General features: G+C 37.5%; 1 protein-coding gene across 2 annotated transcripts in view; it reads right to left on the bottom strand.

Annotated features, from left to right (window-relative positions):
* LOC134742437 (transmembrane protein 132E) overlaps window positions 1–889 on the bottom strand; it is a 121,805-nt gene extending 120,916 nt beyond the window's left edge. The window contains exon 1 of one of the 2 annotated variants that reach the window (XM_063675586.1): window positions 441–889. In XM_063675586.1, coding sequence (XP_063531656.1) covers window positions 441–471 — 31 coding nt within the window. In that variant the 5' untranslated portion in view covers window positions 472–889. The remainder of the gene's footprint in view (window positions 1–440) is intronic. The other variant, XM_063675584.1, reaches the window with a different exon arrangement.
* Window positions 890–14,953: the final 14,064 nt, after the last annotated feature.

The raw sequence follows: 14,953 nt of genomic DNA, 5'->3' as shown, positions 1-14,953 counted from the left end.
TTGTATGCAGGCGGTGCCTTTTCTCTGCAGCTGACTGTACTATTCTAACATGAAATAAAGGTATCTTACTCCATAACGGGTAATTAAGGGTACGGGTAAAATAATGAAAAACAAGCAAAGCCAAACAATTCAAACAAAATCAATGCAGGTTCCCATCAAATTATTAAGGTTTCACTTAAATTTAATGTTAATCTTACTTTTATAAAGAACTCTTCATATGAAAGTAATAAGAACGTATTAATAGAAAGGTGTAGTACACCAGGAAGACGATTCAGCGAGGAATAAGTCACCAGTTACAGGTTATCAGTAAGAAACAAGTTTAAGCGGGCTGCGGAATGTTTGAAAATAAACGGCTAATAGTTCAATGCAATCAACTACATAACATAAGATCTACATAAAACGGATAATATGTATTTATTTTCACATCATGCTATCCTTACCTGTCAATAGGAACAAAATTAGACGCCGCATGTTGGAATCCTTCAAAGCGATAGTTTTAGGCCGGGTATGTTTGTTCTGGAGCCATCGCCACGAAACGTCAGGTCAAAGGTAAGGCCAATGTTTACGCGACTCAGCTGGTCTCCGATTACGTTTACCAATTAACCACACACTCGCGCACTGCGGAATCCGCACGCTGCAATGTCAGCGACCACGAGAAAAACTAGACACTCGGCGAAAGCTGTCCACAAGTTCAAGAATCCGAGCCGGGTGGCTCTCGTCAGCCTCGTACGGGCTTGTTATTCATTCATAACGCGGTTAGTGATTCCCGAGAGCGAGTTGACAGTTGTTCTCTGTGATGAAAACATCACACATGTTCCAAGCGGAGAGGAAAGGTCTCGCGCGCGATCGCAGCGCACGGCGGCCGACTCGCGAGTTGCGTGAGTAGGCCGGCAGGGGCACGCGGGGCGCGGGGCACGCCTGCGCCTCGCCCGCACCGCACCACCTCGGTATTGACCGACGACGCCTCCTTCCCACAATTCACATCCTTAACTAGGTACTGCGAATTCTCCTTTGAAAAACCCCCTAATTCCTTCTCTACGATTGAGATAGGACACGTTTTATGAAAGGCATTATAGACCTTCATAGGAAAGCCCCTTGGCTATTTTCGTCCGGGCACACGCTTTCTGCATAACTTTACCTGCCCTTATATTTATTATGAAAAGTACGGGTTTTACAACGTGGTCGCAGTATACAATTTATAACTTTTCTAGAAAGCTTGCGACGGCCCTGGCTGCTTTTATGCCGCGAGCTTCGTAGCTTCTCGGTGCTCTCCATTTTCCGATTCCGCCACATTCATTTATTTTATTCAAACTTTTATGCATTCAGGGCTGAGTACGCAGGCATACATAAAATTGAAACCGCCCGAATGCCTGTTTTGTATGTCGAGTTGTCGACAACCCTATCAATTTTGACTGTCTTTATCGATGGGAAAGTGATTTCGGGAAATCAAAGAACTTGATGAAGTTAAAAGTTTAATGTTCACTAATTCTGCAATTTACTTACCTACTTATTTATTATTTTATTTATTATAATCAAATGTTAAAAATTACAATTTAACAAAGCTCCACAAAACTGTAATTAGTTTGACTATAGAGTCAAGTATCAATCTCTTTTTACACTAAGTAAAATTAGTAATTATTAAGTAGGTAACATATAACACAATTTGGAGTTACTTAATCTATATAATAGTTACATAAAAATATAGTTTAAGTATGTAGGAATATACTTGGCGACACTTCCGTCAAGTGTTGTAGATAGAAATAAATACTATGTTTATTGTCAATTAAATGTTATCAAATGACCGGTTTTGAATGAAATCGTGAGATAGCAGGTCCCGCCGGGGCGACGGCGCGCCGCGTGGCCTGCGGCGGCGGCCCTCTGACGTCAACACTTTAAGACGCTGTATTCCCATCGACTACTGAACCATCGACTTTGGAGAATCAGTATAAATTATACTAACACCCAAGATCCGTAATAACAATAATAACTGCGCATAATGGAGATCTCACAAATCTTGGTTTTCTTCAGTTGAAGCTGGTGGCGGTGGAAAACGAATGGATTAATAGCGAAGAAATACAGCGAGAATTGCAGTTAGAACATGATGAAACTAGATGGGCACAGGCAGTGGAATATCCGGGTTTATATATATAGGATAGGACTAGGATTATGACTAATGAGATTTCAGCACTATTTTTGGTTCTGTTAGGGATTTATGTCATGTTCACGGATAGTGAGATGGACACAATTTAATGACGTTCACTGGCGCACTGGCGGGTGTAAGGTAGGTCTGTGAAGGAATCAGTGCAGTGCACCACGGTATGACACGTCAAATGTAAAGAAAACAGTAGATGGCTGATCGAATACAGTCCATGACTGTACTGACTTGGACCAGTCATGGACTTTCCTCCAGGGCCCATTAATTTTTTCCACACTGTACCTATTATTGCAGGTCAGTCACCTACTCGTGGCTCCAAGATTTTTCCTTGGTTAAAAGGGATTATTATTTATTATAGATTATACAAACAGATTATGATAGGTCCCAAAGCTAAGCAAAATAAAGCCTAATCAACCAGAGGTCGGAGTTGTGGTTTTAATTTTTAGGGTTCCGTACCCAAAGGGTAAAAACGGGACCCTATTACAAAGACTCCGCTGTCTGTCCGTCCGTCCATCCGTCTGTCTGTCCGTCTGTCACCAGGCTGTATCTCATGAAGCGTGATAGATAGACAGTTGAAATTCTCACAGATGATGTATTTCTGTTCCCGCTATAATAATAAATACTAAAAACAGTATAAAATAAATATTTAAGTGAGGCTCCCATACAAAAAGCGCATCCCATGCAGCAAAAAACGGCAAACAAATCATGGTTGCCGTTTTTTGCGTAATGGTACGGAACCCTTCGTGCGCGAGTCCGATTCGTACTTGACCGGTTTTTGTAAACAATACTTTAAAACTGGTTACTACCCTAACCTAATACCTAATCTAAATCTAATCTGAAAAAAAAACTAGGTATCCATTTGGATACTAAAAATCATTTTTCCCCTCACTAGCTCGGAAAGCCGTCTTTTATCCTTTAAAACAAGCGGGGAAAAACGCATTTTATCCACTAGTGGGGAAAGTAATTTGACCTTGGATAGAGCGTGTTTAAGTAGCTTTTGACAGATAACAAAACGTAAAACGCTCATAATAATGGTTCGTTCGATATTAATTATCATTAAATAAATGGTTTGAGAATTTAATAAAAAATACCAAATTTAGCTTTATTTAAGGATTTTGTCATAAACCTTAAATTACATAAGACACATTAGTTTTTTTGAAATGATGTTGAATGTAATTCTGAACGCACAAGTTGAGTCGATGCAATTTCAAAACGCATCGTCAGAAATGTCAACATTGTTAACAAAAATTTTCTCACCGACTCCGACACGTAAAAATACATAACTTCCAGAGTTTTCTGTTATAATATCGTATTATCGTAAAAAAATTAGTGATTCCAGTGATGAAGATGATCTAACGCCTGTAGATGTTGCACTTTCCTCGCTATAGTGAGGGGAAAAGTTTTGTGTTACACACGGGTGCAAATGTATTTTACTTCTCGTGTGTTGAAACACTCACGAGTAAAATACAACTTTGCACCCTTGTTTAACAAATAACTATTTCCGATAGCCTATGAAGGTATGCATCAGTTCCAACAAATTAAGTTAGTAATTCCCAAAACGATTAACAAACGGATGAAAGTATTAGTGTGCAAATGGGAGTACCTATTGTTTCACTACGCCGGAATTATATTACGAAATTAGTGCCGTGAAATTAATTTCGTTACATTCGTTTTACCAACAGTTTCACGTGTAATGAATATTTTCGTATTTAATGCATGCATTTAATTTTCATGAATGCAAATCAATTTCGTGCCCTGCGCGATTTTTTGGTTGAATGAATTTCACGCCACTAATTTCGTACCTAATGTAATTCCAGCATAATACGAGTAAAAGCTAAAAGTCGGATTTAAAATAAAACCAAAAAAATTAAAACCGCTAGTTGACTGGGCTCAATGAATTGGAAATTAAATAGCTCTAATAAAAGTGGTGGATACGATTCGTCGAAATTCCAAATGCCTTACCTATATTTGTATACAGTAGCGGCAAATAATCTATCATATTTTTTCAGATAGGTACATTTGCATTTTTTTTTTTAATTTCTCAAAAACGGCTTTAGCTATTTCCAGGAAATTTACAATAGGACGTATGAAAACGACGATTTGATCAAACTAGGGTTCATTTTTTAAATAAATTGTAAAGTGTAATTGTAATTGTAAAGTGTATTGATGCAATGTAAGTTTCATAACTAAGGCTTACGAGGGCGAATATTGAATAAGAAATTCAATATTTATAACATACATTAATTGTGTGTGTGAAATCCCCAACCCGCATTGGGCTAACGTGGCTGCCCACGTGCCACATCTAGTGGGACGAAACGACGAAAGTATTCATATATAATATATATATGATGGTGATGGTGATACAATAATTGTTTACATGATATCAAGTCTAATTTCACGAATTTTTCGAATGAATGCCTGTAATAAATAGCAGTATGATAGATTTTTTGCCGCTACTGTAGTATCTATGTAAACGAGAATAAAATACTGGGGAAGACAAGATGACGACTGAACATACTTAGGTATATAACAATGGTACCTTAATACCGTAACCCACTCCGATTTAGTTTTAGTCTTTAAGGGACTATCCCTTGCCCGATTGATAAAAGAACGTGAAAATAATAAACGTTATTTTATATGTACATATGTTTCAACAATTATTTAAATGCAACAACCAGAAAATTCTTTCTATAAGAACGACTAAGTAATCGACCGGCACAGACGGTTGAATGTCTGGTCGTCTACAGAGCAGACAATGTGTCAGCTACTTCCAATCACCAAAGTAGGAACAGTCAGCAACAAAACCATACTAGAAATATATCAGGTACTTGGGAACTTCCATTTACTTAATTCTGTAAAGCTGCAGCTGCAGATAAATCTCCGCTCGTGCCTTTTCAAAAATAATACATAGAACTAACAGTGCAGGAGGCGGGTATTTGTAGCTGACTGTCTAGCTGACTGTACCTTTGACGGCCATTTAGCAGTCGTCACAAAACTGAAAGTTAGACCCGTTTTCAACATGAATAAAATTAAACCGTACGACCGTACATATTAAAATTGACATATTAACATTTTATGTTGCCGACTGTCCGCCCGCCAACCGTCGACCCCAACAGAAGTTGATACAAAAAGAAATGTGAGCCGATCGCCGATTGACCTTTGAGCGTCCACCACATCGATACCGTAGGAAATTGACGCGACGTATAAATTGCACAGAAGCTAAACAAACGATAAGCATTGAATTGATATAAATCACGTGAACCTTACTTTTATTTGGAAGGCAATCGCAATTTGAATAAGGAAAAAATATACAGGGACCTAAGTCAACCTTATCGATCAACAATATTTAAAAGAACATAAATAAACATTGAAGACTCATCCATTTTACTGACTAGGTTTATCCCTTGAAATAGGAGGCGAGCTTTTTGGCTTGGGCCAGCCATTGATAACATTTTGAATTGATAGTTTTTTTTTAATGTCTAATGGTCACAGAGATAAACGCCTTTACTAACGGACATGCAAATAGAAGATACCAATGTGATTCAAGCGATCACGTACCTAGGTAACTCTATTCTATTCCTAGGTAATAGAGTTCGACTAAGCTAACTCAGAACTGACTAGGCAACGGCAGTTTCCCAGCGCCACTGTTATCGTCATATTATAGCTAACTCAGAACTGACTAGGCAACGGCAGTGTCCCAGCGCCACTATGATCGTCATATTATAGCTAACTCAGAGCTGACTAGGCAATGGCAGTGTCCCAGCGCCACTATGATCGTCATATTATAGCTAACTCAGAGCTGACTAGGCAATGGCAGTGTCCCAGCGCCACTATTATCGTCAGCTAACTCAGAGCTGACTAGGCAATGGCAGTGTCCCAGCGCCACTATGATCGTCATATTATAGCTAACTCAGAGCTGACTAGGCAATGGCAGTTTCCCAGCGCCAATATTATCGTCATATAATAGCTAACTCAGAGCTGACTAGGCAGTGGCAGTGTCCCAGCGCCACAATGATAGTCATATAATAGAACACAAAAAAGTAGGGTTAGTAAACATAATATATTTAGGTATTTTCTGAATGTTGAGGCGGGATTCCAAGCATATTCAATACAAAAATGCTTGTACACCTATATACTTACTTTACTCTTTGTTGTACGCACTGGTGGTATCCCGCCTTTATACCTACAGAATACAACGGTCGACCCTACCACAAGTTAATAATACAAGGAATTTGAGCCGATTGACCTTCGAGGGCTCACCACATAGATACCATACCAACTGGTGCGACATTGCCACACATTGCACAGAAGCTACGAGTAAACAACGCGCAGCGGCATAAATCAACGGGAACCAATCTAACTTTGGAAGTCAAACGCCAATAGAATTTAGGGAAAAAGTTACCTACGCCAAACGTTTTTAGGTTTTCACTCGCGTTTAATGCCGGCAGATTTTAGGGTTCCGTACCCAAAGGGTAAAACGGGAGACTCCACTGTCCGTCTGTCTGTCTGTCTATCTGTCCGACTTGTCTGTTACCAGGCTGTATCTCATGAACCGTGATAGCTAGACAGTTAATTTTTTTACAGATTATTTGTTTCTGTTGCCGCTATAACAACAAATACTACGAAACCATCCATCGGTGGGGAGTCCGACTTGCACTTGCCCGGTTTTTGGAAGATAATAAGCAATTCTACTTCCCGTGAAATTCAAATGTGTCTAAAAAGCCTGCTACCTATCTATTATACCCCAAAAACTTCACAAATGCGAAACAAAGTGTGGCGTGTGCACGGCGAGTAAAAACGGCCCATACAAAAAGTGTGCGGCCTACTGAGACGTCACAGGTCGCACGGCTGCGCCAAAATGTAGGTACTTATAAAAAATCACGAAGACTAAATTTTCATTATATTATTCACCGTAAAACATTGTATATTATAGTTTCTATACATTGCTGTACATGTACAATCTCAAAATTATGTTAAAATATTACGTTTTTTAACTCGAATAATTACGAATATCTATACAAAAACGTTAAAAAATAATTGCGGATGTCATATTATTGCACCAATTTCTTATTGTTGAACGTGTTTAATAAACGAACATAATATAATATTTTTCATGTATGTTCTCAATTATGAAATGTCTTTAAAAGTTACCTAGAAGCCGTAGATATAGCTACTCTACCTAGCTACGACGTAGACGATGTAAAATATCACATTGCCGTACGCTTATAGGTGCTACGCGGCAGCCACATATTAAGAAAAGAAAAAATACACCGTTGTTTTGATGTCAATCAAATACTATTAGGCTATACTACCGAAGTTAATGCTACAAGCAATACCTACCCTAATACCTACTTCTACTAGAATAGACTCGAGTCTCTGGAATCCTCATCTCATCGAGTGATAGAAAATGTCAATACGAGATCCACAGTTCTGGTTTGCACAGGGTACAGTCACCTGCAATAATATGTTACACAACGAAGGCCGCAAAAATATCTGACACGATCTTATTTGTAGAGCCATAAAAACGTGTCACATATTTTTGCGGCCTTCGAAGAGTAACACATTATTGCAGGTGACTGTACTTCAGAAAAAACGTATACTTAACTTGGTATAGTCTGGCCGCTCTTCTAAGATCAAGTAGGTACGCTGTACGCCATAGTAAATCTAAGGCGAACTTGATCTTAGAAAACGGACAGACTATACATGTCTTCTTTGAAACTAAAAATAGTAAAAATACATCAAAATCAGTTCATCTGTTTGGTCGCTACAATGCTCGACACGTGCTAAGCTTAGGCACTTAACACCATTTTGCAAAAAACAGACTGTTTCAGGCCCGAAATTCGTTTATCCTAAAGGCCTGTGCACACGGAATGCGTGTGCGTAGAACATTTCCATATGAGAGATGGCACACCGCTTGCGTGACCTGTGCGTGCACGGCTCCAACATTTTAGCGCACGCTGAGTGTCATACGCATACGTGTGTTACCATTAACACTTAATAAAAAATTAAACCTACACACACAATACCTAGGGTTGTTGACACTGTATGTTGCATTTTGTTACTAAATCTAGTTAAATACCTAGATAGAAAATGAGTAATTTATCACAATATATTAAAAACTTTAAAAAAATGGGAATAATAACGATTTTTAATTTTTTTTAAACATCCAAATAGGAAAAAATAATGGTATTATTCGATTCCTTACATTTTATTAAAAATAATATTGTAGGTATAGCAACAATATACATAAACGCAATATTTCACCGACAATATCGCAATTTCCTTGTTTTCCATACATCGAAACGGCTTCTAAGCAACAGCAAAGTTACATCGTGACGTCACGATGTATTGCCATCTTCTTAAGAGTCCCAGGCAAGCTCGGCCGAATTGCACCTTCCCATAGAAACGTAGTTCCGCTCTCATTTTAAAACTACGTGTTGGATTGTAATGAAACTTTGCACATACAATGACATGAGGTATGTCTAGGTCTGTAATTAGTTTATATAGCTTCAGTTTATAAAACGAAATACAGCAAAAACAAGTTTTGTATGAAAAACTTTAATTCGCTGTATTTTTTAATTATGGTATCTGAAGCTGCATAAACTAATTACAGACATCGATATACCCTATCCTATTGTAAGTACAAAGTTTCAGAGCAATCTAGCCAGTCGTTTTAAAATGAGAGCGGAACTACGTTTGTATGGAGAACCGGTATAAAGTGCGGGTGCCAGACTTTGACCTTCATTTGAGACTTTTGTATTGCTTTAAGAGGAAAGGGGACGGCCGTTTCTCCATACAAACGTAGTCCTCATTTTCCTCTCTGGATATTGACATAATGGATATTATTTTTACGTAATTTGATGTATATTAATTAACCATAGCTATGCCCGTCGTTTTAGTCTTACCCGTTCGTATAAAAATACCGCAAATCGATGTACAGCCGTTTGGCACACATACTAGAGGCCAAAACAAAATTTTTGACTCGCAGTTCCTAAAAAAATTTCGCTTGGGGGGAGTGGTAAAACATTATTTTTTTTTATATGGAAAAAAAAAAAATTCCAAAACCTATCGTATGTGGTATCATACGAAAGGGCTTTTTGAGGCGATTCTAAAAATATATCACATCATTACATTTCGGGCATTTTTTTTAAATTAAAATATTACGATATTACGTATCATTTGTGGTATATTGTACAAAGAAAAATTGATAGGGTATATCACCCTATCTAACCCCAAGAAAGCAATTTTGAAAATAATTTCATTTAGATTTTTTTTTTAATTTCTCAATATTGTAATATTGAAAAATTATACACATGAAAAATATTAAAAAAAATATATTTAAGAAATTATTTGCAAAATTGCTGTCTTGGGGTTAGATATCAAGATATTACGTATTATTTATGGTATATTGTACAAAAAAAATCAGTAAGGTACATATATCGTATCTGAAGGATACAATCTTGATATTTTGTGTCAAAAACAAAACAAACTATACCAACCGATGAAAAGGCGCAGTTAAAGGGTTAAGGAGGTATTTCCCGTTCGATATATGGATATTAGTAATATCCATATATCGAACGGGTAACGTAACGTATCATTTTATGATTAATATGTACCGTATCTGCAGTATAGTTCCATAAGTCTCGTGAAATAGGTATTGAAGTAGAACTGTGTCACTTTGTAAAATTGAAAAAAAAAATTGTTAATGATATTATTTTCAAAATTGCTTTCTTGGGGTTCGATATCAAGATATTACGTATCATTTGTGGTATATTGTACAAAAAAAATCAGTAAGGTATATCGTACCTAGAGGATACAACCTTGATATTTTGTGTCAATAACTAAACAAATTATACCAATGATGAAAAGGCTTAGTTAAAGGGTTAAAGAGGTATTTCCCGTTGGATATATGGATATGACGTATCATTTTATGATTAATATGTACCGTATCTGCAGTATAGTTCCATAAGTCTCGTGAAATAGGTATTGAAGTAGAACTGTGCCACTTTGTAAAATTGAAAAATTAAAAAAAAATTGAACAAGTTTGAGAACAAATCAAATTATTTTATTAAATATTTTGATTTGTGTTTTTTAAAGTAGTCACACTACTATATATAAATTAAAAACTGTAATAGATGTCATATATTAAAGAAAAAGTGACGAAGCCCTCCAGTGGTGAAGGCCGGATTCGAACCGGCGTCTTTAGCTATCGCGGCTAACGCCATGAACCCCTTGGCCACCCCGCCACGGCGGTGCCCGTCCGAATTTCTCGACTATATGCCATCTTAGTAAGACTAGGCGTCTTTGACCAGCTCTAAGGGCAAGCAGTGCGCGCTTGCACCTCCTAAACGAACTCCTTACGAACACAAACACAAATCAAAATATTGGTGGCCTAGGGGTTCATGGCGTTTGCCGCGATAGCTAAAAAAGCCGGTTCGAATCCGGCCTTCACCACTGGAGGGCTTCGTTACTTTTTCTTTAATATATGACATCTATTACAGTTTTTAAAAAAAATTGTTAAGAGGCCTTATTCCTACAAACGAGCGTATTTTGCAAAATGCGTCCTTTTTTATTCAACATTACGACGTAACTATTAGGATTTATTCAAAAACTGTTAACGTTCTTAAATAATCATTTCCTAAACTAGCGGCTGAAATAGTTAAAGTTTTCATTTTCTCTTTTTAAACCTAAAATAAATGAGTATTCCTGGGAGTATTTTTCAAAATTTGCAGTGAGAAGTGTCGTTTCGGTTGCCAATTTTGCAGTAAACAAGAATCATTTGGTACATGAATGATTACAATTCAATTCACCATATCTTGTACGAGGGGCTGAAATGATTGAAAATCAAAGATTCATTTAAAAAAATTGATAAAATACCTTCCGAGTTTTCTTCATTTTTTCGGTGAAAACAGGGTCGCATTATATTTTTTTATCGCAAATTGTACTTATATTTTGCCCTCAAAATAATATTATAGCAAACTCTAACTTTATGTGAACCCATAAAAAAATAATCATAACTATAGGACCTATTTTCCCGTCAATTTAAATATTTTTAAAAGACGTATAAATCACGCTGCACGGACGCTGCGCGCTCAGTCTCCGCCGAGCGCGCTTAGGGGACGGACCTGTGCTCGATCGTCAGGCGTTTGTTTTGTTCGTAACCAGCGAGCTAGTTCCGAGAAGTGGTGTATACTGCGATTAAAAAATCTTGATCCTTAGGTGATCATACATTTTATAGCACAAATATTTTCGCCTAGGTGATCGGGTTTGTTCAGGGCTTCTGTAGCTGGCCTCTAAAATGGGTCGTAGAAACGCGTTCGTTGTGTCTTTCGCTTTCTAGATGACCAGGGTGCCTAGCCAAGATGCCAACCGTTTAGGTACCTATAGTTTACATTAAAACCAAATCTGTAGCTGGCCTCTGCATGGGTAGTAGAAACGGGTTCTGTATGTCTTTCCCTTTCCAGATGACCAAGGTGCCTAGCCAAGATGCCAACCGTTTAGGTACCTAGAATATAATTTACATTAAAACCAAATCTGTAGCTGGCCTCTAAAATGGGCCGTAGAAACGCGTTCCTTGTGTCTTTCGCTTTCTAGATGACCAGGGTGCCTAGCCAAGATGCCAACCGTTTAGGTACCTATAGTTTACATTAAAACCAAATCTCTAGCTGGCCTCTGGATGGGTAGTAGAAACGGGTTCAGTATGTCTTTCCCTTTCCAGATGACCAAGGTGCCTAGCCAAGATGCCAACCGTTTAGGTATCTATAATATAATTTACATTAAAACCAAATCTGTAGCTGGCCTCTAAAATGGGTAGTAGAAACGCGTTCCTTATGTCTTTCGCTTTCCAGGTGACCAGGGTGCCTAGCCAAAATGCCAACCGTTTAGGTACCTATAGTCTACATAAAAACCAAATCTGTAGCTGGCCTCTGAATGGGTAGTAGAAACGCGTTCCGTATGTCGTTCCCTTTTCAGATGGCCAGGGTGTCCAGCCAAGATGCCAACCGTTTACGCTCCGTAGCGAACGAAACGCAACTGTCTCTATCGCATTAATATGTAAGAGTGATAGAGAGAGATTACCCTATCATTCGCTACGGAACGAACGACTGGCATCTAATCTTGGCTAGGCACCCAGGTTTAGGTACCTATAGTTTACATTAAAACCAAATCTATAGCTGGCCACTGTAATGGGTAATAGAAACGCGTTCCGTATGTGTTTCGCTTTGCAGATGACCAGGATGACCAAAAAAATGCCCGAAATGTAATGATGTGATATATTTTTAGAATCGCCTCAAAAAGACCTTTCGTATGATACCACACTCGATAGGTTTTTGATTTTTTTTTTTTGCAAACAAAAAAAATTGTTTTACCACTCCAAGCGAAATTTTTGTAGGAACTGCGGGTCAAAAATTTTGTTTCGACCTCTATGCGTGTGCCAAACGGCTAACCTGTACATCGATTTGCGGTATTCCTTTGAAATTGGGGTCGAGCGGCTTCCGCTATTTGACTTTTTTCGATACTTTGTTTATTGTAAAAATTAGGAGCGAAAAACCGATTACACACAAATTTTTAAATGCTCCTCATATTATCATTAAAAATTCGAAAAAAATCAAACGTACCCCTACGTTTGATATAGCTGTAGTTGATATACAACAAAGGGTCAAAACATTAGAATGTTATCCAGAGAGGAAAATGAGGACGCGGGTCCTCCTCAATCAATCTTAAAGCAATGGGTCCCATACAGACATTTGATCCTCAAAACAAACCTATAACCACAATCTAGATAGTAAGTATTCCGGGCGATTCTACGACGCCATTTAAAACTGGGATATAGTGCCGGCGCCAGCTGAGTTGAGACCAAGGACGGCCATGTAAGATACATACAGAGACGGAGTAATGTGTCTGGCACGTCTTTCTATGTGAAGATCTATGAAGTGCGTGCATGTCGGCATAAATCTGAGATAGGTTAAAGATCTGAGATAGAGTACTTATAGGTGCACGATTTCGTCCGCTTAGACCTTAAACTCCTTAGAGCATATAGGTTAATAGGTATCCCATGTCTAGATGTCCCATGTCCAAAAGAGTGATAAAGTAAAATTATTGATATACCAAATTTTATCAAAACTGTACCTAAGGGCCGGCATTATATCCATTCGAAGTAGGTGCGTATGAGATGTGTAAATGCAATGCAGACGGTATTTAGACATCGTATGTGAGAAAAATATGATAAGGGACGATACAACAGTACGCTTAAGTAACAAAAAAAAAACAAGCGACAATTACAAACACTTGATCCATTTCGAAATGTTAAGATTTATTCTTACGTGGTTTGAAAGTATTTTCTATTATTTTATTGAGTCTTTCCTGAATTGGAACTAATAGAAAACGATTTCAAAGCGCATTTGGAGGAACCCAAGCTTGTAATGAGGTTTTCGCTCACTCGCTCGCATTTCAATGGAGAAACCTAATTATAGTGGATGTAAATTCCTGGCGTTTATAATTACTAGGGCAAGGGCGGCAATTAAGCTCTGACTTCTGATAAAAGGGGTGAGGCAAAGATAAGAGGGATTGCGAGGCTGAAAATCAGAGATCCTAAAATCTGCTCAAATTAACACCCGCAAGTTTTGGACAATAATCCGTAATGAAGTTATCTTAATTTTAACACTGCGGATAGATAGCTAGTATTTTAATTTATTTAATTGTTCCTTATTTACTTAAATGTCCGTGTAAGCTCTTTGCACCGACTTGAACAGAACAAAATGTTGGAGTGTATACGTCATTTATTATACGCTACGCTGTACACAGCGTCAAATACTCTGTAGCAGTCAAAGTGGCCAAATACAAAGAAAATGTGTGGAAATATTATCATTAATGTCAAATTTCTATAATAAATGACGTTAATAGTACACTCCCACATTTTGTTCTGCGCAAGTCGGTGCAAAGAGCTTAGACGGACTCTAAGTAGATAAGGAACAATTAAATAAATTACCATACTAAATATATGGTGTACCGAACTATTTGACTACTTTGGTTGCTACAAAGTATTTGACGCTGAGTGTACTAGTATGTAGTCAGCAGCAGAAGTAGTTAACGAGCCAGAGTTTTTCAAAAAGACATGTATACGCTCTAACAACTAAGTTGTGTTAAGATCACATGAACACTTCGCCCACTTAAATTCTTCTGCTGCTGATTGTACCCTACTACGGCTACAACAATGTTATACATTACCAAAGATAGATATAACTCCGTAATAGATGGATACAGTCTAAGGAAAAAACGTGCCTCGAAAATCACGAAAATTTGATTCTCGATCAGACTAGTTTTGGTCTACTCTCGTATAGAGGGCGTTGACGGCTTCGTTTGTTATTTATAATTTTAAGAATAAGAATAAGAATAAGTTTATTGTTTACCGTGTCAAACATGATGTTAAAATGATACATAGTACCAACGGCTACCCTTGTCGGGTATACAATATTTTACATAATTACAATATTATATACATCATCACTTATATTTATAATAAGTACATTTACAATTATACAGTTTTAAATGAAAAATACTCAGTCAAATCAAAATTCATTTAACGCATATCAGTGAAAGAACATGGGTCAAAATCATATAAAAATAATTAATGCAAATAAAAAAATCATATATCCATATTTAAATACATTTAAACGTATTTTTATAAATCTTCATTTTTAGTTTTAAAGCATGTCGATAGATGGCAGTGAATTTACAGCGGTTACAAAATTTACTATGACAGTACCGCTCTATCTTATTATATTAGAGGATTACCAAACT

This window comes from Cydia strobilella, chromosome 6, assembly GCF_947568885.1.
Source record: "Cydia strobilella chromosome 6, ilCydStro3.1, whole genome shotgun sequence".
In the NCBI taxonomy this organism is placed as follows: domain Eukaryota; kingdom Metazoa; phylum Arthropoda; class Insecta; order Lepidoptera; family Tortricidae; genus Cydia; species Cydia strobilella.
Note: the sequence above shows the minus strand (reverse complement) of the source record. Positions and strands in the feature narration are given on the sequence as shown.